At 42.9% G+C, this 24,432-nt stretch overlaps 1 protein-coding gene across 1 annotated transcript in view; it reads right to left on the bottom strand.

Annotated features, from left to right (window-relative positions):
* LOC148029653 (uncharacterized) overlaps positions 1-22,620 on the bottom strand; it is a 97,992-nt gene extending 75,372 nt beyond the window's left edge. Inside the window, exon 1 of the mRNA XM_087685898.1 lies at positions 22,232-22,620. Within this exon, the coding sequence (XP_087542024.1) occupies positions 22,232-22,460 (229 nt within the window). The 5' untranslated portion in view covers positions 22,461-22,620. The remainder of the gene's footprint in view (positions 1-22,231) is intronic.
* Between the last annotated feature and the right edge of the window lie 1,812 nt (positions 22,621-24,432).

Raw genomic sequence — 24,432 nt, 5'->3', positions numbered from 1 at the left:
AGGCGTGGCTGCCCCATCTCACCACCCTCTCACACTCCCTCTCTGGCACTAGAGTCGTGAGGGATGACCTTATCACCACCACTAGAAAGCAGCTAAGAAAGGGGCTACCAAGGCCTTCCCACGATCCGAAGAAGAGGATCCCTCCCACGCCTTGGACTTCACCTTGGCCGAAGGATCAAAGTCAAAATCTAAGGCAGATGATGACTCGTCGGAGGAGTCCACATCCCACTTTGTCTTCTGCTCCTTTTTCTTCCTAGAAGTTGCTAACTCGTTGTAGTCCTTCCTTAAATGACCTTTCTTGCCACAATGGTAACACTGGGCCTTCGACTTCTTTGTCTTCAAACCCCTCTCTGAAGAGGCAAGAGCCTCACGGGAATCTCCATGTAGCGTATCATCAATGGATGTGCACGGAGAAGCCATCTGTAGAGGATGTAGAAGAGAAGTAGAGAAAAGAAGGTATTTGGAGAGGGAACGCAGCCAAAACACAAGCACAGACTGCAAAAAGCAAGAGTTCACATACAGTATAACCCAAAATCTAACCAAAATAAGATAAAAGCTGCTGTAAAAAGTCAAAAAATCTGTCAAAAACTATCAAAAACAGCAAAAACGGCCTACTAATGCAAGCGCCCAGCTAGGAGGAGATGCTGAGACACCAAAACGCAGGCTGAAACGAATGCACAGGTTGTACAGATGCTAACGTCAATAAAAAACGCAAGCAAAACAAGGCGCCTCGTTGGAGCAGCAATCGGCCTGATCAGCAAGGGTGAAAACAGGCCTGCAATCAGCAAGAAAACACAGCAAAAACACAAATCCTAAAATCTGATACCATGTCAGAAGTGGTGCAGCAATGGAAGCGTAAACATAAGCTGTAATAAACTGCTGAAACACAAGACAAAAGAGAAAGGGAAACAATACAGATGAGAACTCAAAAGTATGCTCAAGAAATGAAATCCATATACCAAGACGTGAGACAGTACAAAAGCAATGTGAGTCACCGGCTGTGGAGGTACTGGTACCTGCTCCCTCTCCCCAAGAACTGTCATGTGATGAATGAATGAGGAGGAGGGAGCCTTACAATAAATAGAGCAAATAAATGTCAAAAATATGACTAGTCGGCTAGCATTAAATGCTGGCCGCCTAGCTGCAAATAATGGCAAATAAAATGTCTAAATAAACTCTAAGCCCAACCTGTTGTACCACAAGTACAGACTCAACCATGAACTGACTAATCTACTAACACAAAGGACTCGAGTGGCGGTTGCTCCATCAAGCCTTTCTACATTTGGAGGTTAATGAGCCCTCTTCACATGATCCATCTAATGCAATGTTGATGGCTCCACAGACTCAAGAATGGATTGTGATTCACCACATGACTCCTCCAGATAGCATTGCCCATATGTATCCGATGCATTTTGTTGTGATAGTTCTTTAGTTCCTATACAAGGTAAGGGTGATATGCAACTAATTCTAAATGGGCATGGGATGCTTGTACTTTGAAGGTTCTTTATGTTCCAAGCTTGGGCAATTGTCTCCTTTGGATGAGCAAGATTTGTGGAGTTAGCCTCACGGTTGAGTTTGACAAGGATTCCTTTTGGGTTCTTAATGGAAACTCATCTGGCAAAACCAAACCATAGCATAGTATAACCAAGCATAAACCATGGCTAAAACATCAATGGCATCATAACATACGCTATTGTCCATGGAACCAAATGTAAACCATTGAAAACTGAGCATAATCTGATTATAAACTGATCACTTGCTGATCTAAGAGCTGATCACAAACTGCTGCAAATGTGACCCCAAACTAATCACAAACTCATTGCAAAAACTAATGCAAAACTGGTCCCAAAAGTCCATAAATGATTCTCAAGCTATGATCAAAAACTAAGCTGAAACTAATCAGAATTTTTGTCTCAAAATTGAGGCAAAATTCATGCCAAATTGATCATAAGCTGATGCAAAAGTATAGTTTCAATGCTCGAGTAAAACTTATACTCATTTGCATACATCTCACAGTGACTAATACACTAAGTAATGACCTCATGGCAAACATACTATCAGCACAATACCTTGGATGCATGCTAAATACATCTGAGATCCACTACTTACAAGAACTGTCCATAACTGGAGAAGTGAAGGTGTTGCCTCCCCCTTGAGCATCAAGCAATACTCTAGACCCCTACTTTGCTAAACCCAACGATGCCTGTGCGGCATAACTTATAACAACTTTTGCCTTTGTCATCCCATGATTTCCTCAGGTCCCAAGTTCGTAAATTTACTATAACCCTAGTTACACCTCACATGTGCAACCTTTACTTAACCATGTGATCAAAAATGAATCCACCTATTAAGTGAGGTTTCAAAAATACATGTCCTCATGAGAGCTTGTGACCAACTTGTGCGTGGATTGCCAGATGATGGGGTGAGCCATCTACCATGTGTATCTTGCATCCGTGGGGTAAACAACATAGAGATGTGATTCCTAGCAAGGCTACAAGACAAGCTAAAGAGCCCTTGGAGCTTATTTCTATAGATTTGTATGGACCAATGCGGACGGAGTCCCTTAAGGGGAGTCTTTACTTTATGTTGATTGTGAATGACAACAATAGCAAGATAACTTGGACATACTTTTTGACTTTAAAATCTAAAGCTTTCTCAAATTCTAAAGACTGGCTCATCTTCAAGCAAAACCGTTCAAGGGAGAGACTTAAGACAGTGAGATCTAACAAAGATAAAGCATTTGACTCCAATGAATTAGCTCGGGTCTGTGCAAATCAAGAGATTTAACAAGAGTTTGCTAACACTAACACTCTTCATTCAAGAGAACCGCATTTTGGAGCAAGAGAACAAGATTGTGATTGAGATGGCTCCAGCAGACAACTCAATGTCTCTAGGCCAAAGCAATAGCCACCCCAATTTATATCCCAAATCACTCACCCACATATGTTGTTGCTAGTATGTTTTTGAAGAATATTTTAAACTAAGGTTGAATGTTTCCTGTTTCAAGATATTTGGGTGTTATGCTTAGGTCCACATTCCAAAAAAGTAGATAGATAAGTTCAATCGGCTTCCAAGAGATGGGTGTTTGTTGGCTACAACTCTCAATCATAGGGATACCAGATTTATGGTCCCATCTCACGAGATGTCTATACGAGCCGAGATGTGCAATTCGTGGAGTTTTCAACTGTAGAGGGGGGTGAGATGTCATGAGGACATGTATTTTTGAAACCTCACTTCACGTGTGGATTAATTTTTAATCACATGGTTAGTAAATGTTGCACATGTAAGATGTAACTAGGATTAGAGTAAATTTGGTAGTCTGGGACCCGAGGAAATCACAATATATCAAAGGCAAAAGTTGCTACAAGTTATGCTACATAGGTACTTGGTAGTATCTAGTGCCAATTGTTGGCCTAAGTCATTTATTTGGACATAAGTGTCAGTTGGTGACACTAAAGAAGTGACATTTAATGGTACCTAACACCAATCTGATGGTCAAAGATGACGTAAAGACACTCAGGAATGGAAGTTGCTTGGCCAATTTAATTATTGGCCAGTCAAATTAATTTTTTGGGTACCAAAATTATTATTAGATTAATTTTTAGTATTTAAAGACTGAAAATTAATATTTAATAGGCTGGATAATACTGAAAATGGAATTAAAAGGCTGCCACTTGGCACAACTCGCCCATGCAAGTAGGAAAAACGTTTTTAGGGACGGGTGGAGTCTATTCCAACCATTGTGAGAGAGAAAAAGGTTGCTAGAGAGCAAGGAGAGGTTGTTGATATGATTTGCAGCCACCAAGGATCGGTCCTACAACATGTGACAGTAGTTTATAAACCTCCAGGAGTACATGACAGCAACCCAAGGTCCTTCTAGTGCATATGATAGCATATAGGATGGGGCAGCATGTCAGAAGTGGTGCAGCAATGGAAGCGTAAACATAAGCTGTAATAAACTGTTGAAATACAAGACAAAAGAGAAAGGGAACGAAAGAACACAATACAGATGAGAACTCAGATGTATGCTCGGGAAATGGAATCCATATACCAAGACATGAGACTGTACAAAAGTAATGTGAGTCATCGGCTGTGGAGACACTCGCACATGCTTCCTCTCTCCAAGAACTGTCAAGTGATGAGTGAATGTGGAGGAGGGAGGCTGAGAATATATAGGCCAAATAAATGCCAAAAATATGACTAGTCGGCCAGCATTTATGGCCGACTGGTCACAAATGATGTCAAAACACAATAAATGTTGGCAAATAAAACGCCTAAAATATCTCTATGCCCAGCCTATTGTACCACATGTACAGACTCAACCATGAACTAACTAATCTGCTAACACCCTCTCTCTGATCATGGGCGATCTGATACAATACAATATACAATGATAATGTCGCATCATAATACATACAACAATGTCCATCATAGTAGAACCATGGATACTCAAGTAGTGGGTGCACAAGCCGTCACCAAGGTGCCTCGGAGAGAACCTGATGTCAATGTCGATCATACTAGCTCGTGAAGATAGAGAAGATCATAGCAACTCTCAATGTCTGTCAACAATGCCTCTGATGTAGTATACGTGGCCATCCTGTCACCAATGCTGTAGCACATAAATGACAATGAATTTTCCTTCTTTGGCCAGACCACCAAAGTGTCCCCTCAAGTAAGCTCCATATGAAAGCCACCCGCTCTCTGTCACGTAACTAGCCCATCATGAACCTAAATGTCAATCCCAGCTCCAGGGGTTGTACCTACCAAACTTTGGTCGATGCATCAAGGATGTCCCTCTCTGGATCCTGTACATCTATATAGAAATATAGATGAGGCACAACTGCCCCATCTCACCACCCTCTCACACTCTCTCTAGCACTGGAGAGTCATGAGGGATGACCTCATCACCACCACTAGAAAGCAACTGAGGAAGGGGCCACCAAGCCCTTCCCACGATCCAAATAAGAGGATTCTTTCCGCGCTTTGGACTTCGCCTTGGCTAGAGGATCGGAATCGGAATTTGAGGCAGATGATGACTTGTCGAAGGAGTCCGCATCCTGCTTTGTCTTCTGCTCCTTTTTCTTCCTAGAAGCCGCTAACTCATTGCAATCCTTCCTTAAATGACCCTTCTTGCCACAGTGGTAACCTTGGGCCTTCGACTTCTTTGTCTTCAAACCCCTCTCTAAAGCTGCAAGAGCCTCACCTCAACCTCCATAAGGTGATGAAAGCCTCCTATGTAGTCACAAAGTCGCCTCATGCTTAAGTAGCATTAAGGACATATGAAGAAAATTGACAGGAGTCCTAGATGTCTGCGCCTGTAAAGCATTCGCCACTCCATCAAACTCCCGAGGAAGCTTGTAGAGTACCATACCAACAAGATGTGCCTCTGATAGGGCAGACTGCATAGTGAGAAGCTGGTCCTGGAGTTGGGTAACTCAAAGTAGGAATGATTGGATCGTATCTTTGGATTCAATTGTTGGAGCTGGCCATAGAGAATAACAACCCTCATGGTGGAAGGAGCCTCGTACATCAACTCCAACTTCGACCATATGTCTGAAGCTGTCCTGCAGGAGGTGACCGCCAGTAGGACTTCTTTGGAAATACACTGAAGTAATGCTGAATAAGCACGGGCATCATCTAAATCCCATGTAAGCATTGCCTCCTCATGGTTGTCTTCATCAAAATCAGATGGAATAGGAGAAGGCTCTTGAGGACGTGCAACCACATACCATAACCACTTCTCAATAAACCAGACCTTCATCACCGCACTCCACATGTAATAATCAGGTCCATGGAGCTTGTCATCATTGGATGTATGAAACCAGCCTTCCTTCTCGGATCGGGTAGTTTAACCTGATTAAGCACTTAATTACAGCAATTAGCAAATGAACATAAACTTGTTAGCAGAGTATTTGTCAGCTCATGTGTGAGTCTGGCTGGGCATTTTTATTAGGTATTTTAGGTATTTTCTGGTGTGGCATTTTATGCCAGTGGAGCATTTTTATGCACCAGTCGGCCAGCATTAAATGCTGTCCGACCAGCATTATTGCTCCCCACTTTTTCAGCCTATTTATACTCAGTGCTCCTCCTCAGTCAGTATCATCATCATCTTCACCATCTGCAGACTCTGTGGAGAGAGGAGCTAGAGCCAGTCCCAGTGCCAGTGCCCACGCAGCCAGTGACTCACTGTTGTATGCGACTGTCTCGTATTCAGATATATGGATTCCATTTCTCGTGCATACATCTGAGTTCTCATCTGTATCGTATTCTTTTCTTTTCTCTTTTTGTCTTGTGTTTCAGCAGTTTATTTCAGCACATGTCTATGCTTCCACCGCTGCTCCACTTCTGACATGGTATCAGTTTTCAGGATGTGTGTTTCTGCTGTGTTTTATTGCTGATTTCAGGACTGTCTTCTACCCCTGCTGATCAGACGACTGCTGTCGCAGCCAGGCGACCTGTTTTGGGGGTGTTTTCAGCCTGCGTTTTCTGCAGTTTTACCATCGCCTTCTGCCTACGCACCCTCTACTGCCTGCGTTTTTCATTTGCAGCTGCTGGCGACAGTTTTCTCCCTGTTTTTTTGCAGTTTATAGCCTGCGTTTTGCTGCTTCAGCATCTTTCGTGGCTGGGTGACTGTTAATTCAGGCCGTTTTTGCTGTTTTTGGCAATTTTCGACTGATTTTTTGACTTATTGCCGCAGATTTTGTCTTCTATTGATCAAATTTTGGGTTATATTGCATGTGAACTCTCATTTTTTGCAGTCTGTGCTTGTGTTTTGGCTGTGTTTCCTCTCTAAATTCCATCTCTCCTCTACTTCTCTTCTTATCCTCTCCATATGGCTCCTCCGTGCACTTCCACTGATGATAAGTTACATGGCCCTGATTATCTCACATGGAGTGCTGTCATGAAAGCTTGGTTTGTGCAGAAGCGGTTATGGTACATCGTCTGTGGAGCTCTTCCTTGCCCTCTCCGTCCTTTTCCTCTTCTTGAAGACTTTGATGAGGACAACCATGAGGAAGCGGTGCTCGCATGGGACTCGGACGATGCCCATGCTTACTCGGCGTTGCTTCGGTGTATTTCTAAAGCGGTCTTACCGGCGGTTACCTCCTGTAGGACATCTCCTGAAGTATGGCAAAAGTTGCAGCAGATGTACGAGGCACCTTCCACCATGCGGGCCGTCACACTTTATGGCCAGCTCCAGCAGATGAAGTTTGAGCCGAAAGATACTATTCAGTCTTTTCTTCTTCGTGTTACGCAAGTACAGGACCAACTTCGACACATGCAATCTGCTCTTCCCGAGGTGCATCTCGTCAGGACGGTCCTCTACAAGCTCCCCCCGGAGTTTGATGGAGTGGCCAATGCTTTGCGGGCGCAGACATCATCGACTCCTGTCAGTTTTACACATATGACCTCGATGCTTCTTGAGCATGAGACATCCTTGAGATTACAGTGGTGGCTTCCGGCACATTATGGAGGCGAGGCTTATGTAGCTTTAGAGAGGGGTGACGGGAAGAAGAAGTCGAAGGCCCAGTGTTACCACTGTGGCAAGAAGGGACATTTGCGGAAGGACTGCAAGACGTTAGCGGCTTCCAGGAAGGAGCAGAAGACGAAGCGGGATGTTGACTCTACTGATGCGTCCTCTCCTTCAACAGACTCCGACTCCGATCCTCCGACCAAGGTGAAGTCCAAGGCGCGGAATGGATCCTCTTCTTCGGATCGCGTGAAGGGCTTGGTGGCCCCTTCCTCAGCTGCTTTCTAGTGGTGGTGATGAGGTCATCCCTCACGACTCTCTTGTGCCAGAGAGGGAGTGTGAGCGGGTGTTCAGATGGGGCAGCCGCGCCTCATCTATACTTTTATATAGGTGCACAGGTTCCAGAGAGGGACGTCCCTGACGCATCAACTTCAGTCTGGCGGAATCAAATCCTGGAGCTGTGATTGACATCCAGGTTCATGATGAGCTAGTTATCTGACAGAGAGCGGGAGGCTTTCGTCTGGAGCTCACATGAGGGGACACTTTGGCGGTCTGGCCAAAGGCAGGGAATCCATGGTCACCTATGTTCAGGGGCATTTTTGACAAGATGGTCTTGTATGCTACTGCAAGCCATTGATGATGGACACAGAGACATGCTATGATCTTCTCTATTTTCAGGTGTTTGGTACGATCGACATCGACATCAGGTTCTCTCCGAGGCACCTTGGTGGTGGCTTGATCACCCACTGCTTGGGTATCCATGGTTCTACTTGGTGGTTCTATGTTGTATAGTTTCTGATCCCTTTTCCTTGTACTATTGTATTGTATCAGATCACCCATGATCTGAGAGAGGGTGTTAGCAGAGTATTTGTCAGCTCATGTGTGAGTCTGAGTTTGATCTGGGCTGGGCATTTTTATTAGGTATTTTAGGTATTTTCTAGTGTGGCATTTTATGCCAGTGGAGCATTTTTATGCACCAGTCGGCCAGCATTAAATGCTGTCCGACCAGCATTATTGCTCCCCACTTTTTCAGCCTATTTATACTCAGTGCTCCTCCTCAGTCAGTATCATCATCATCTTCACCATCTGCAGACTCTGTGGAGAGAGGAGCCAGAGCCAGTCCCAGTGCCAGTGCCCACGCAGCCAATGACTCACTGTTGTATGCGACTGTCTCGTATTCAAATATATGGATTCCATTTCCCGTGCATACATCTGAGTCTCATCTGTATCGTGTTCTTTTCTTTTCTCTTTTTGTCTTGTGTTTCAGCAGTTTATTTCAGCACATGTTTATGCTTCCACCGCTGCTCCACTTCTAACAAAACTGAAATGCTCACTTTACCTTCATAAACTTGGACAGTGGACACCCTGTTGACCCCAAAACTGGCGCCCCTTTCGATATTTCTTTAATTTCAATTGCTGATGAATAAATTACAAGCCGAGATTTCACAATCTCCCTGGCTGATTCAAAAGCCCCTTGCTGTTCCAATAATTAGCAAAGCATTCGGGCAAATTGCCCCTTGATTTTCACCCAGGACTTGCTCTAATGGAACCCCAACTGGTCAAATGCTGCCCCAAATTCACAATAGATTGGCTGGCATCTAAAATCCTCACAATTCCACGAATTTCCGGTGCTGATTTCAGTGTACAATGCCTTTGACTGATGGCATGGGTCCCAAGGTGGCTGCTAAACCCTAATTACTGCTGTAATTTAGGGGTTACAGCAGTAAACTCTCTGCTGTCCACCAAATTTGGCTGTACTCTGCTACCCATGGCTGAGAATTGCTGAGAATACTTGAGCATAGACTGGAGAAGATGAGAGAATGCTGTAGAAAGAGAGAAAATCAGCTAAAATGTATCTTCCGATTCGTAGCTCTGATGACAAATCTGATGGCACCAACAGCTTCAAAAGGGGGGTAAAACATTAGCTCAGCTGGCGAGCCCTCCTCTCCTACCGCCGCCTCTCTTGAGGCAGAAGAGAAAACCTGCTGCCCCCTATCCTGTCGCGGCGCGCAATCAGTAGTCGTCGCCTCTCAGAGCCAAATCTAATCACCTCCTCTCTCTCCACCAAGCTCCGAATGGCTGCCATTCAGCTTCCACCACCCTGCAACAACCTTCTCCCTAGTTGCATAGGAAAGTTTTTCCAAGTGGCAGCCTTCCTAATGCATTTTCAGCCATTAAAGTAATTTTTCAGTATTAATTAATTCTGAAAATTAATTTCGGCCCTTTTGACCCTGCCCAAAATTAAACATGCCCATCTGTAATGAATTTGGCTAGGCCATTTGCAACTTGGAGTGGTTCCCAACCTCTGTTGACCCTTAGACTAGTATTAATTAATTAATTAATACTAGTCCCTAGTGTCACCACTGACACTTAATGGCCAAACAATTGTCCTAGGGTCCAATCTGGCACCAACTGACCACCAAAACCCAGTTGGCATAACTTAACACAACTTTTGCCTTTAACACCCACTGCATTCTCAGGGTCCTTGGCCCGTTCCCATGAAATAACTGCCATGTGCATCACATGTGCTAAACAACCTTGCACATTTGATTAGTAACTTAATCAAATGTTACTAGGAAGATTAAAGCATCTCAAAATTTCACGTCCCCATGACAATGTGCATGGAGGAGTCATCTGTAGAGGATTTAGAAAAGAAGTAGAGAAAAGAAGGTATTTGGAGAGGGAACACAACCAAAACACGAGCACAGACTGCAAAAAGCAAGAGTTCATACGATATAACCCAAAATCTGACCAAAATAAGACAAAATCTGCTGTAAAAGTCAAGAAATCAATCAAAAACTACCAAAACCAGCAAAAACGGCCTGATAATGCAAGCACCCAGCCAGGAGGAGATGTTGAGGCACCAAAACACAAGCTGAAACGGATGCACAGGCTGTATAGATGCTGACGTCAATAAAAAACGCAAGCAAAACAAATCACCTAGTTGGAGCAACAGACGCCTGATCAGCTCAAGGGTAAAAACAGTCCTGAAATCAGCAAGAAAACACAACAGGAACACAAATCCTCAAATCTGATACCATGTCACAAGTGGTGCAGCAATGGAAGCGTAAACATAAGCTGTAATAAACTGCTGAAATACAAGACAAAAGAGAAAGGGAAAGAAAGAACACAATACAGATGAGAGCTCAGATGTATGCTTGAGAAATGGAATCCATATACCAAGACATGAGGCAGTACAGAAGCAATGTGAGTCACCGACTGTGGAGGCACTGGCACATGCTCCCTCTCTCCAAGAACTATCGGGTGATGAATGAATGCGGAGAAGGGAGCCTGAGAATATATAGGCCAAATAAATGCCAAAAATATGACTGGTTGGCCAGAATTAAATGCTGGCCGGCTTGCCACAAATAATGTCAAAACACAATAAATGCTAGCAAATAAAATGCCTAAAATATCTCTGTGCCTAGCCTGTTGTACCACATGTATAGACTCAACCATGAACTGACTAATTTGCTAACACAACAGTCTGTCTGGTAGTCCTAAGCCGTAGGTGACAACTCCCATGGCTGTTTGACAGGGCAACAACAATAAATGACTGATTCTCTTCAATTCTTTGTGAAAAAAATCTGAATTTTCTCTCTTCTCAGCATTCTTTCTCATCTCCCAGCCTTTCTACAGCCTTGCTCTAAAAATTACAACATTGAGATCGCTAGAGGTTGACAAAATTTAGACTTCTCTGTTGTTAACCCTAATCTACACAAAAATTAGAGTTTAGCAGCAGTCTTGAGAAGCGAGCCAGAAATTGGAAGCTCCAAGACTTGGATTTAATAGGAATGAAATTGTTTTCAGTCAAATTCAAGGAGAGGGACCAGCAAATCAATGAATTTGGGGCATTTTACATATCCATCAAAGCGGGTGAAGGCCAATTGACTATCTGAATCAAGGGGCAAACCAGATCGAAGACTTGCCAGTCATTTTGGACAGCAAGGAGAGTTGGAATACTAAAAGGGATTGGAAAAATCCCATTGTACATCAACTTCTTCTTCAATTAAGTTAAAGAAATACCGAAAGGGGCGCCAATTTTGGGGCCAACCGGGTGTCCATTGTCCAAGATTGGCGCCCCTTTCAGTATTTCTTTAGCTTTATTGAAGAAAAAGTTGACTTACAATGGGATTCTCCCAATCCCTTATGGTATTTCAACTCCCCTTGTTGTCCAAAGAGTCCAGCAAGTCTTCAATCTATTTTGCCCCTTGATTCGGGCAGTTAATTGGCCTTCACCCACTTCATGGACAATGGAAATGTCCCAAATTCAATGGTTGGCTAGTCCTCTACCTAAATTTAGCTGAAATTCACCTTCAGCCCTCTTAAATCCTAGCCTTGGAGCTTCCAATATCCGGCACACTTCCCAAAGGCTGCTGCTAAACCCTAATTTCTGCTGTAAATTAGGGTTTACAGCAGAGAAAAATCAGTCAAGTGCAGCTACTGCCCTGCCATAGCAACATGTAGATGCAAAGAACTAAAGAAAATCAATCATTTACTGCAGCAGCCTTGCCTCAACAGCCTATAGATGCTATCTCCTGCTGTTGATTGATCTTCTTTTGCCCCTGGCTGCCTCAAAAGGTCTTCCAATGGCTGCAAATCACACTAGCAGCCTCTCCTCCTTCTCTCTTGTAGGCTGAATTTATAGAAATGCCTCTCTCCAACCTCTAAAGACGTTGGTCAAGCTTGCATAGGCATTTTTTACAAGTGGAGCCTTCCCAAATGGTTTTTTCAGCATTTTTCATAATTAAATATTAATTTTCAGCCTTAAAATACTGAAAATTAATCTAATAATTATTTCAATGCCCTAAAAAATAATCTAACCGGCCAATAATTAAATTGGCTAGGCAACTTTCATTCCTGAGTGTCTCTGTGCCATCTTTGACCATCAGATGGGCGTTAGGTACCATTACACGACACTTCTCTAGTGTCACAAATTGACACTTATGGCCAAATGGATAACCTAGGCCAACAACTGGCACCAGATACCACCAAGTACCCGTGCGGCATAACTTATAGCAACTTTTGCCTTTGACATCCCGTGATTTCTTCGGTTCCCAGGCTCGTAAATTTACTTTAACCTCAGTTGCACCTCACATGTGCATCATTTACTTAATCATGTGATTAAAAATTAATCCACATGTTAAGTGAGGTTTCAAAAATACATGTCCTCATGACAGCCCTCCTCCTTGAAATCCTTGCAATTGTCATCGATTGCACTGCCAAATGCATCAAAAGCAAAGTACTACATTGGAATTTCCATAGGGCATCATAGTCAACACAACATTGCACACTGCTGTTCAACCATACCATATGCCCAATATATGCTGAAAATTACCAGCCAACATAACATAACATGAGACTCACAAAGAATCTCAAAAACATTGCCAGATTATCATGTGACATGTCTATTTCTCATGAGCTCAACTCATCTGGCAGAACCAAACCATAGCATAGCATGACCAAGCATAAACCATGGCTAAAACATCAATGGCATCATAACATATGCTGTTGTCCATGGAACTAGATGTAAACCATTGAAAACTGAGCATAATCTGATCGCTTGCTGATTTGAGAACTGATCACAAACTATTGCAAATGTGACCCCAAACTGATCACAAACTCATTGCAAAAACTGACCATCAATTTGTGCAAAATTTGATGCACAATTGATCCAAAAAGTGATCATAAACGGTTCTCAAGCTGATCAAAAACTGAGCTGAAACTAATTAGAATTTTTGTCTCAAAATTGAGGCAAAGTTCATGCTAAATTGTTCATAAGCCGATGCAAAAGTATAGTTCCAGTGCACGAGTGAAACTCATACTCATCTGCATACATCTCACAGTGTCTAGTACACTTAGTGATCTCATGGCAAACATACTGTCAGCACAGTACCTTGGATGCATGCTATATACATCCGAGATCCACTACATACGAGAGCTATCCATAACTGGAGGAGGGAAAATGCTAGCTCCTCCTTGAGCATCAGACAATACTCCGAACCCTTGCTCTACTGAACCTGACAAAGCCCGAACTAAAGTCAGCTCTAATTGAAACGCATCTAGGTAAAGCTGCAACAACTGAGAATGGTCTACTAAGTCATCCTCTTCCATCCATTTGGCATCCATTGGTGAATAATTCTGAAATTTCACCAAGTATCTCCTGGAAACTTTACCTTTGACTTTTCTTTCCTTATGTGCCAAAATCTGCTCAGGTACCAAAATCTCATCTAGCTCCTCAACCTCAGGCTGAATTTCAGTAGACATATCCTCTAGCACATCACCATGAAAAGGCCTCAACAAATTGACGAGAAAGGCATTATGTATCCGTCAACATGGAGGTAATTTAAGCTGATATGCCACATTGTTGATCTTCTCCAACACCTAGAAGGGCCCATAGTATCTCGTGCTTAACTTTGGATACAATCTTTCTCTTCCTTTCATCTTTTTCAACCTTGCCTTTTCAAAACGCAACAATATATAATCACCCTCTGCAAACTGCAAAGCACGTCTATATCGATCAGTTCCCCTCTTTTGCTTTTCTTACGATCTCTGAAGTGCATATTTTATCTTTGCATAGGCTACATCCAAGTTTTCCACATAACGATCAGCCTCAAAGATCTTATCCTTAGTTTGCAAAATAGGTGGTACCTTCTTGCCACCCTCAACCACCTCAAATGGAGCTTTGCCCATAGAACTATGTACTGTGTTGTTGTAAGCAAACTCAACCAAGGGCATCCCACTGTGTCTTGTGGTCTGAAACATAGCGCCTTAAAAGATCTAACACTGTGAAATTTGCTTCCTCAGACTGACCATCTATTTGCAGATGGAAAGATGATGAGAATTTCAGCATGGTACCCATATTCTCAAACAAGCCCTTCTAAAATAAACTGGTCATCCGGGGGTCTTGATCATTAATGATTGACTCTGGCATACCATGATATTTAAAGATGTGCTGCAAAAACAATCGTGCCATATGATCAGTCTTTATTTTCTTCCTCACCGGAATGAAATGGGCTTGTTTGCTAAACCTGCAAATGATAGTCCATATCCCAGTATTCCCTGTAGGTATCTTAGGAAGCTCAAAAATAAAGTCCATTGCAATGCTCTGCCAAGGACGATCTAGAATAGGCAAGGGTTGCAATAAACCTGGCAACTTTTGCCTATCGCGCTTTACCTTCTGGCATACGATGCATGTCTTAACAAATTGTTCTACATCATATCTCAAAGCTAGCCAATAAAAGAAATGCTCCACTGCCTTGACCGTGGCATCAATACCTCTGTGTCCTACATAGGAATCAACATGACTTTCAATGATAACTCTAGGCCTTAACTGCTTTGTGACACATAGTCATCCATGCATCATCAGAAATCCATCTCTTAGCACAAAGTGTTCATGCCTTTGGCCATTGCAAAGTTGATCATAAACATAAGCAAGTCCGAATCAACAACATATTGCTCTTTCATGGCATCCAATTCAGTGTGATAAACCATGCTGACAGCTGAAATTTGTGGCGTACGTGACAATGCATCAACCACAACATTCTTTTTACCATCAATATGTACAATCTGAAAATGAAACATAGAGAGAAAATTTTCCCATCTCATATGTTTCTCTGACAACTTTGTCGGCGTCAAAAAGTACCTCAAAGTTTGATGGTTTGTCTGCACTGTAAAATCAGTCTCCCAACAAATAATGTTTCCACGTAGACAGTGCATGAATTACAACCAAGAGCTCTTTCTCATAGACTTGCAAATTATTTTCTGCACCTTGGAGAATTCAGCTCTCATAAGCCACAACTCGGCCGTCCTACATAGGAGCAGCCCCAATACTGTTACCACATGTATCACATTGAACTATGAATGACTTCCTTAGATCGTGCAACACAAGCACAGGATCTAAAGTCATTTTTTCCTTCAACTTTTCAAATGCTGAAATTTCCATTGTTGTCTATCTAAATAGCACATCCTTCTTCTACAAGGCATGCAATGGAGATGCAATTTCAGCAAACCCGCGTACATACTTCCTGTAGTAAGAACATAAACCCAAGAAGCTACAGATCTCATGCACATTCCTCAAAGATGGCCATGATCGTATTGCTTCAACCTTTGCACGGTCCATGCGAATACCATCAGCCGATACAATATGCCCCAAAAAGTGAATTTCATGCAAAAAGAATTCACTTTTCTTGTCATTGATAACCAGCCTACTGTCACGCAGTTCATTGAACACCATATCCAAGTGTTTTCTATGCTCTGCCTCGTTCTTTGAGTAGACAATCATGTCATCAAAGAAAGTACCCACAAATCCTCTATGTAGCCTGAAGATACGATCCATCATCCAATTAAAAGTGGCAGGAGCATTCGTACGTCCAAAAGGCATAATAAGAAACTCATACAATCCAAAAGATGTCCTAAAAGCTGTCTTAGGCGCATCTTCTAGTCTAATGCGTATCTGATGATACCCACTTTTCAAATCTATACGGCTAAATATGGTTGCCCCTTGCAATCTACCCATAACATCATCAATCCAAGAAATCGGAAAGCAATTCTTTATTGTGATCTTGTTCAATGCAAGATAATCAATACACATATGCCATGAACCATTCTTTTTCTTCACCAAAAGCACTAGAGAACAAAAAGGAGATGAGCTCGGCTGAATCAACCCTTTTTCTAACAGCTCATTTACTTGAGTCATAATCTCCTCCTGTTGGGCTGCACTGACTCTGTAGGGTGGCTTATTAGGTGGCCTACTTCCAAGGATAAGATCTATACCATGATCTGGCCTTTCAGGCAGTAGCTGCCCTGAAAGTGACTGAGAGAAGCAATCAACATACATTTTCAAAAATGGCATACGATCCTTCTCTAACTTAGACATGTTTCCAACATTCTCACTATCATCTTTACCCTTAGTAAAAACCAAGTATGCTGAAAGATGATTTTTCATTACTTTAGAAATGACAGCTACAAATACAACAGGGACAAATTCACCTTTCAACTTTACATCAACTATGAGTACCTTTCCCTTATGCTTAATAGTGATCTTTTTTACACGAGAATCAATCACTGCATGCATACGATGACACCACGACATACCAAACAATACATCACAACCCTCAAGTAAAGCAATGAAGAACTCTTCATTGTCCACATATCCTTGTATGTGCAACCGAAGCTTTTCAATGAGCGGTGTGACAGGCTCTCCATGGCCTTTACATGCCATTCCAACTTCCGCCATGGATCCCATCTCATCTTCTCTGATGCCTAGACGGGCGGCCATGTCAACAAAGATAAACTTGGCTCGTGCACCATTATCAAAGAAAATCAATGCATGTTGATCCCTAATTTTGCCCCGTGCTCTTGATTTCTTTGGGCAGCCCAGAAACATATTTTTCCATTTGCTTATGAAAGGGTACGGGGCGATCAGAAGTAATAGGCAGCAATGCATCCCAAAACTTCTTATTGTATTGCTTCAAATTCTTACATTCCTTAGCATCCAGCTTATTCCAAGTTGTCATGATGTCCACCTCAAAGGTACTTGTCAATGCTTGAATTGTACCCACATTGACGGTGCTCTACATTGCATCAAAAGAGTGGACCACCACTGTAATGCATTCCCTTTCAAGAAAGTGGCTGCCTTTCGAATCTTTAAGGACTCCGTGAAGTTTCCCCCTAAATAGGCTGCATCAAACTGCGGAATGAAAGTCAAAGCTTTCAGCCTATCTTGTACACCGCTGAAGGACTCAAATTTCACTCCTTTTCCACCCTCATCATAGTCTTTTGCTGCCCCTTTGGGTGTCAAGTTGTCATACACTGGCTGCTGCAAAAAGGGTGCATTTGCTGAATTCACATCAAAACCAATGTGAAACGGAGCATTTGCATGACCAACATTCATTCCTTGAGCCCCATAAGCATTCGGGGGTGCAGATGCAGTACCAAACATGCTACTTTGTGCCCCAGGCATCAAGCCAATGCTGCCATACATAGGGTTTTGCATATTTCCAGCCATACCCGAATACATTGGGCCTTGCACTCCATGCATTGGTTGCTGCATACCATAGGGATTTGTGCCATACATTCCCGTATGTGATCCTTGTCCAACCATAGCATGAAAAATCGTGCTTCCACGAAAATATCCTGGCTGCCCCATCACAACATGCATGCCTAGCTGTCCAAGATCCATTGGATTGGCACTTCCGTAATGGCCTTGCATTTGCATTCCTTGCCTCGTAGGTACGAACTGTATTATTTCATTAGCATCTTTGGGAGCTTCAAATGAAGGGTTTGGCATTCTCTTCGGTGCATCTTGATGTCCTGAAGGTGTAGCGGATGTCTTCTTCTTCTTGCCTTTGCTGTCCTTCTTTGGAGCATTCAAAAATCAGGTAAATTGAGGATCCTTTACCAATTCAGCAAAGAGATTTGCTGTTGTCCTCATCCGATTCTTGAACTGGTCGTCAAATTCCTCTTCACTTTGCTGGTCATTAGCCTCCTTATGCAAGGCCGTGCATCTTACCCAAGGTCAAGCATTACATTACCTTCATTCCCATGTGAACATTCATACTGAGAGGCATCATCACTGCTTGAGTCCATCTCACTGTATGAAGACATATTGCTATAATTTCTCAGTTGAGAGTAAAAATCAGCACTAGCACAGAGCTTTGGCTTGCAATCAGGCGCCTCGAGCCCACCAAATCAAGGGATTGAGTGGTATCCCGGCAATGGAACCATGAAACCAGCCTTCCTCCTCGGATAGGGCGGTAAATCCCTAATTACAACTTAATTACAACAGCAAACAATAAATGCAAATCTGAAAATACAAATTTACCTACTAATCTTGGACAATGCACACCCGATTGGTCCCAAAATTGGCGCCCCTTTCAGTATTTCTTTAGCTTTATTGAAGAAAAATTTGACTTACAATGGGATTCTCCCAATCCCCTTCGCAATCCAAACTCCCCTTGCTATCCAAAGTGACCAGCAAGTCTTCAATCTATTTTGCCCCTTGATTCGGGCAGTTAATTGGCCTTCATCCACTTCAAGGACGATGGAAATGCCCCAAATTCAATGCTGGCTAGTCCTCCACCTAAATTTAGCTGAAATTCACCTTCAGCCCTTTTAAATCCTAGTCTTGGAGCTTCCAATATCTGGCATGCTTCCCAAGGCTGCCGGCAAATCCTAATTTCTGCTGTAAATTAGGGTTTACAGCACAGAAATTTACAATTTCTTAGCCTCCACCAAGGGTCCAAATGCTGAGATCTTCGGAGCAAGGCTGTGAAATGGCTAGGAGATGAGAGAGAAAGCTTTAGAGAGAGAAAATTCAGAGTTTTGTCGCGAAGAATGACTGAAAATCAGTCAACTGCAGCTGCTGCCCTGCCACAACAACATGTAGATGCAAAGAACTAAAGAAAATCAGTTATTTACTGCTGCTGCCCTACCTCAACAGCCTGTAGATGTTGTCTCCTACTGTTGATTGGTCTTCTTTTGCCCCTGGTTGCCTCAAAAGGTCCTCCAATGGCTGCAAATCAGACCAGCAACCTCTCCTCCCTCTCTCTTGCACGCTGAATTTATAGAAATGCCTCTCCAGCCCCTAAAGACGTTTTTCAATCTTGCATGGGCATTTTTCACAAGTGGCAACCTTCCCAAATGGTTTTTCCAGCATTTTACATAATTAAAAATTAATTTTCAGCCTTAAAATACTAAAAATTAATCTAATAATTATTTCGATTCCCTGAAAAATAATCTGACTGGCCAATAATTAAATTGGCTAGGCAACTTCCATTCCCGAGTGTCTCTACGCCATCTTTGACTATCGGATGGACGTTAGGTATTATTAAACGCCACTTTTCTAGTGTCACCAACTGACACTTATGGCCAAATGGATGACCTAGGCCAACAACTAGCACTAGATACCACCAAGTACCCGTGCGACATAACTTATAGCAACTTTTGCCTTTAACATCCCGTGATTTCTTCAGGTCCTGGGCTCGTAAATTTACTTTAACCCCAGTTGCACCTCACATGCGCATTATTTACTTAATCATGTGATTAAAAATTAATCCACATGTTTAAGTGAGGCTTCAAAAATACATGTCCTCATGACATGACCCATGCCATATAAGATAGGGAACCGACATTGGTAAAGGAGACACTACAATTTGAGCATTGGCGGAAAGGTCATGGAGCAAGAATTGAAGTCTATTGAGCAAAATGAAACTTGGTATCTTGTGCCTCAGCCCGCTCATCACAAGGTGATTGGAGTCAAGTGGGTCTTTCAGACTAAGTATCTCAGTGATGGCACGCTTTTCAAGCACAAGGCACAATTGATTGCCAAGGGTTTTGCACAAAGACCAGGGGTTGACCTCAATGATACTTTTGCACCCACATCTCATATGGCCACCATTCGAATAGCACTTACTCTTTCCAACCATAGAAAAATGGCCGGTTTACCAATTGGATGTCAAGTCTGGGTTCTTGAGCGGCGGCTTAAAGGAGGAGACCTATATTGAGCTTGGAATGGACAATCTTATCTTGATAGGTGACCATGCCCAGATGATCAAGCACACTAAGGCAACACTCCATGAGAAGCCTCAGATGACATATATGGGGCTTCTTCATTTCTTTCTAGGTCATGAGATATGGTAGATTGAGAGAGGGATTTTTCTCTCTCAGTGGCCATATGTGCAAGAGCTCTTGACCACTTTTGAGATGCAGGATTGTTGAACCATTTCTACTGCCATGGAGCCGAATTGGAAGGCTATGGCTCATATAGATCCACCGTTGGCAAATGCTTCCCACTATAAATAGTTGGTTGGGCCACAGATTTGGCTTCTGAATACTTGGATTGATTTGTGCTTTCCAGTTGGTTTGCTTGCAGGCTTTATGAGTGAACCTAAGATGGTTTCATTAGCAGGCTGCCTCTATTTATGACTGGCCTGCCTGGGGGTCACGCTCACTTCAATTTCTGCAGGTGAGCTCTCCGGCTGGTGATACTCCAACAGCCTGTTGTATATATCTCTGCCTTCAGTATTCAGCATTCATACTCTTCGGTCTTCAATGTTCTACTGTTTTTTTCTCTCTTCTCTCCATGTTCACTTTTTTTAGTCCAGTGGTGCGCTTCCGCATTCGCTGCACTCTGACATAGCCATCCCCTAAACTTTCGTTGTTTCCTCTGTCTCTCGACTATAAATAAATGATATGCATAGTCATTTGGCATCCCAATCCATTCTATCCCACCCAATCTACATCATCAGGTGGCTGCCAGCTTCATCGCTTGCTGCTGCCACCTTCTTCAGCCCTTGGCATTGTGATATACAACTGCCACCTGCCCTTTTGGAAGCTGCTACCTGCTGCATTTTCAGCCCAGCTGCTGACATTGGCTTCTTTTGTAGTGGATAAAGTATCACGCTGCTGCGTTCTCACAGATTCAGCCATCACCTGCCTGCTGGTCTCTATTCTCTGCCTATTGGACAGCCATCTTGATTGCCCTAGCTCCTGACAGGCTGTTCCCAGGTGCCACCCTGTTCATCCCCATGGTGGAGAGCTATGTTTTCAGACCTGATCAGTCGCCCTGCTGCTGCACACCTCCTAGTGGACACACACTACTCTGACACTCTTCTATGGGCCACATTTTTCCTGCTTGCCTACATCTTTTTCATCCCGCAGCTCGAACTAGTGGTTTCAGCACACAAGATTCGTCTTCAGTGGACATCACATTCTAACACCTCCCTCTGCCTGGTCCAGAGCTCTTGGACACCTCTACCTTTGATCATTGTGTACAATATTTCATTTACATTCAGCGTTCATTCAGTTTCATCATATTCTATTCCACCCTATTTTTGTGTTTTTGCATTTTTGTCTAAGTCATTGAGGATCATCCAAGTCCACTTCGGGTTACCACAATTATGGTAGATTATTTTGTGATTGTCCTTTTTGCAAATTTTGAAAATAGCTGAGATTGACACTCCACATAATATAGTCACCGTTTCATCTTACCACATGAGGTACTTCAGATTCAAGGGGTGGTTGAGTTCCATACCAAGACCAAGCCAAAGTTCCAAATTTGAGGTCCCATGGTCAGCTAGTAGACCTCAAAAATCACACCATTTGACTAGCTTGCGTGCTCAATATTGCAGCAACCTTCACTACAAGCCCTAGGCCAATCACCTCAATAGCATTCATCCACTTTACTGCAAGCACGACTAGACTTTTTCATGTTCTTAGAGCATAATGCAATGATATGAAGTACAGTTCACCACGTGATTATGCAACTGATCATGGATGGACCACTTTTTTGTGTCGATCCATCCATAAGTAATGAGCGTCACCTCATCTTTTATCCATACCTACCACTTTATGGTTTTTTCCAACTTCCTCAAAAACATGCTTCACCTTGTCAAGAAAAAGTGGTGCATAATGGTTGGGTAGTTCAGTCCAAACAATGAAGTGTGCTAAAAAAAAGCAAGCTAACAGAACTGTCATAAATGGATGTGTCGAGACTAGGTCATAGGTGTCCCCCAATCCCCAGAAAAAAGATTTTGAGCAACATAGAGATAAAGAAGGGTAAGGAAGAGAGACTCAGATTGTCATGTAAGATCACAATGCATGAACCAAATTGAACCTCACCCTCTCCTGGTTGGTCTTGCATGTAAGCATACGCAAACACTGATGCCGGCACAATTTGTTTGAGCTCTTTCGATGATACATAAGAGCATTGTAAACTGGCTAAGACATAGTAGAATTGTATTAGAGAACTTAAAGAGTCACCTGGTGTGGAAGATTCTGATTCAAGGCAGATTCGGCAGCAGGCAACGGACCCTTTCTCTTCATCATCACCACCATTATCATCATTATCATCATTATGATCATGAGTGTGGCTATCATCGTGATGGTCGTGATTGTGGAGATCTGCGTCCACGCAAGGAATCCCCGGGGCCTGAAGAAGGGGGGATGTCTCGGCCTCCACTATTCCAGTTTCTTCCGAATCCGCCTTCATCCCTGTTGCTGCTGCTGCTGCTGTTGTTGTTGTAACTTGTTGTCGTTATGGCTACCGCCTTTTGTTCGTTTGTTTGATTCAATCGATGGACCGCACAGGAGAGGACGCCCGATCGTCCGAGAGTACACCCCCGTACCCAAGTTTTATCTCGTATAAGAAGATCCTCATGTCTATATTTATATTTGGGGAAATTACCAAAATATCCCGATTCCCTAACGTTTCCCGAATTCCAATATACCTACGCCTCCAATTGCCAACAACTTACTTACAAGGCCTAAATGTGACGCGATGCCCAGTATTTCATGTGGCAATAAAGACACATGACACACAACCTTTGTAGAAGACGTGTAGTTTTTTAAAACTAGTCATCGTGAAAAGAAGAATGAGAAGAAAAGAGCAACTACGAGGACACAAGGTTGCGAATGAGAAAGATACAAAGATGACCCCAATCCTTCACAAAATCAGCTTGTGGAAGCAAGATGTCTTCAATAGGTTGTACCCTTCAGGGATTTGAGGCATGCATCGATGTATGGGACTCTCATGCTTTGTCCAGCTTCCTCATCAAGAAATTGAAAACTTAGGTGAAGCTTTCATAGCTGCCCATGAAGAATCCTTCCACTTAGAGCTCCATGTCTTTAATCTCGGGCAAAACTCAATCAAGAATGGCTACAAGCGGACCCTAGGGCTGAGATTCATAAGTTTCTTGAAGGGAATGCAAGCTTGGGCTAAGTGGCTATGGCTACCCTTGCTGCCCGCAATATGAAAACCAAGCAGAATAGTCAAAACCAAGCATGATGATCATCAAAATTAGGCCTTGCTTTTGCTAAATGCCCCTCCAAATTGGCCAAAATTCTAAATCTATCCCTCATAATTTTACATAAGTTGTTTAATATACCACTAGATGCTTTGTGCCTAAGCTACACAAATCACTTATCACAAAAATGGAGTGTGCTTTCCATCCTAAGCTATGTTTCACATGGCAAGAGTGTTGTTGGCTATAAAAACTCCACACAAACATCAAATTTTGTAATTGTGATCATGTGGCCATCCTCAAAGCTTCACAAAGGGGTGCAAGGGGAAGGGATGCGAGGGGGTCTTAAACTCATGCAATGCGGTATTCTCCAAAAGCTCTATTTTTTACCTCTCAACCAAATATCTTAATGGCATCCATCTCCACCAAATTGACACATTAAGAGAGAGAGAGAGAGAGAGAGAGAGAGAGAGAGAGAGAGAGAGAGTGTGTGTGTGTGTGTGTGTGTGTGATGTTTGTGGGTGGTGTGGCCATGTGACACATGGAACCCCCCAAACCTCTCCATAATTATTATTAGCACATGGTGGTGTCTGATTACATTTGTAGCACATGAATAAGTGGAAGACAAATGGGATCTATAGGGTCACATAAGGTGTTTTGGGGGGGTGTCAGGGGGGCAGAGAGAGAGTCTTTGCCTACTATAACATCAAGGTGTAGAGGAGTAGCAAAGAGAGAGAGAGAGAGAGAGATTGTGTGTGTGTGTGTGTGTGTGTGTGTGTGCACGCACCTATCACACTAACAAGAGGTACAAGATTTGTAAGGCATTGGGGCAATCATGGCAAGGTGTACACAGTTAACCTATCACACTAATAGGAGGTACAAGATTTGCAAGGCCACCGAGAGAGAGAGAGAGAGAGAAGAAAAAGAAGAAGAATCTTCTCTCTCTCTCCTTCAAAAGAATCTCCTCTCTCTCCTTCTCTCTCTCTCGTTCTTCAGAAGAATCTTTTCTCTCTCTTCTCTCTCTCAGAGAAGGGGAGAGAGAGAGAGAGCCCCACAAATGTGAGAGGCTTTTGGGCTTGAAAGGCCTTTTGGTGCTTCAAAAGAAGGTTTGGTAAACTTCTTTTAAATAGAGTAGATTTTGAGCAAGCCTTTATGAGGGTAATTGTGCTTCACAAATACTAGCTAGCACGGTCAACTTTACCGATCCAGGTCCACTACTAG

Source organism: Lygodium microphyllum, chromosome 10 (genome assembly GCF_053477565.2).
Source record: "Lygodium microphyllum isolate KBCC chromosome 10, Lygodium_microphyllum_v1.1.10, whole genome shotgun sequence".
NCBI lineage: Eukaryota > Viridiplantae > Streptophyta > Polypodiopsida > Schizaeales > Lygodiaceae > Lygodium > Lygodium microphyllum.
This window is presented reverse-complemented; position numbering and strand designations above follow the sequence as displayed.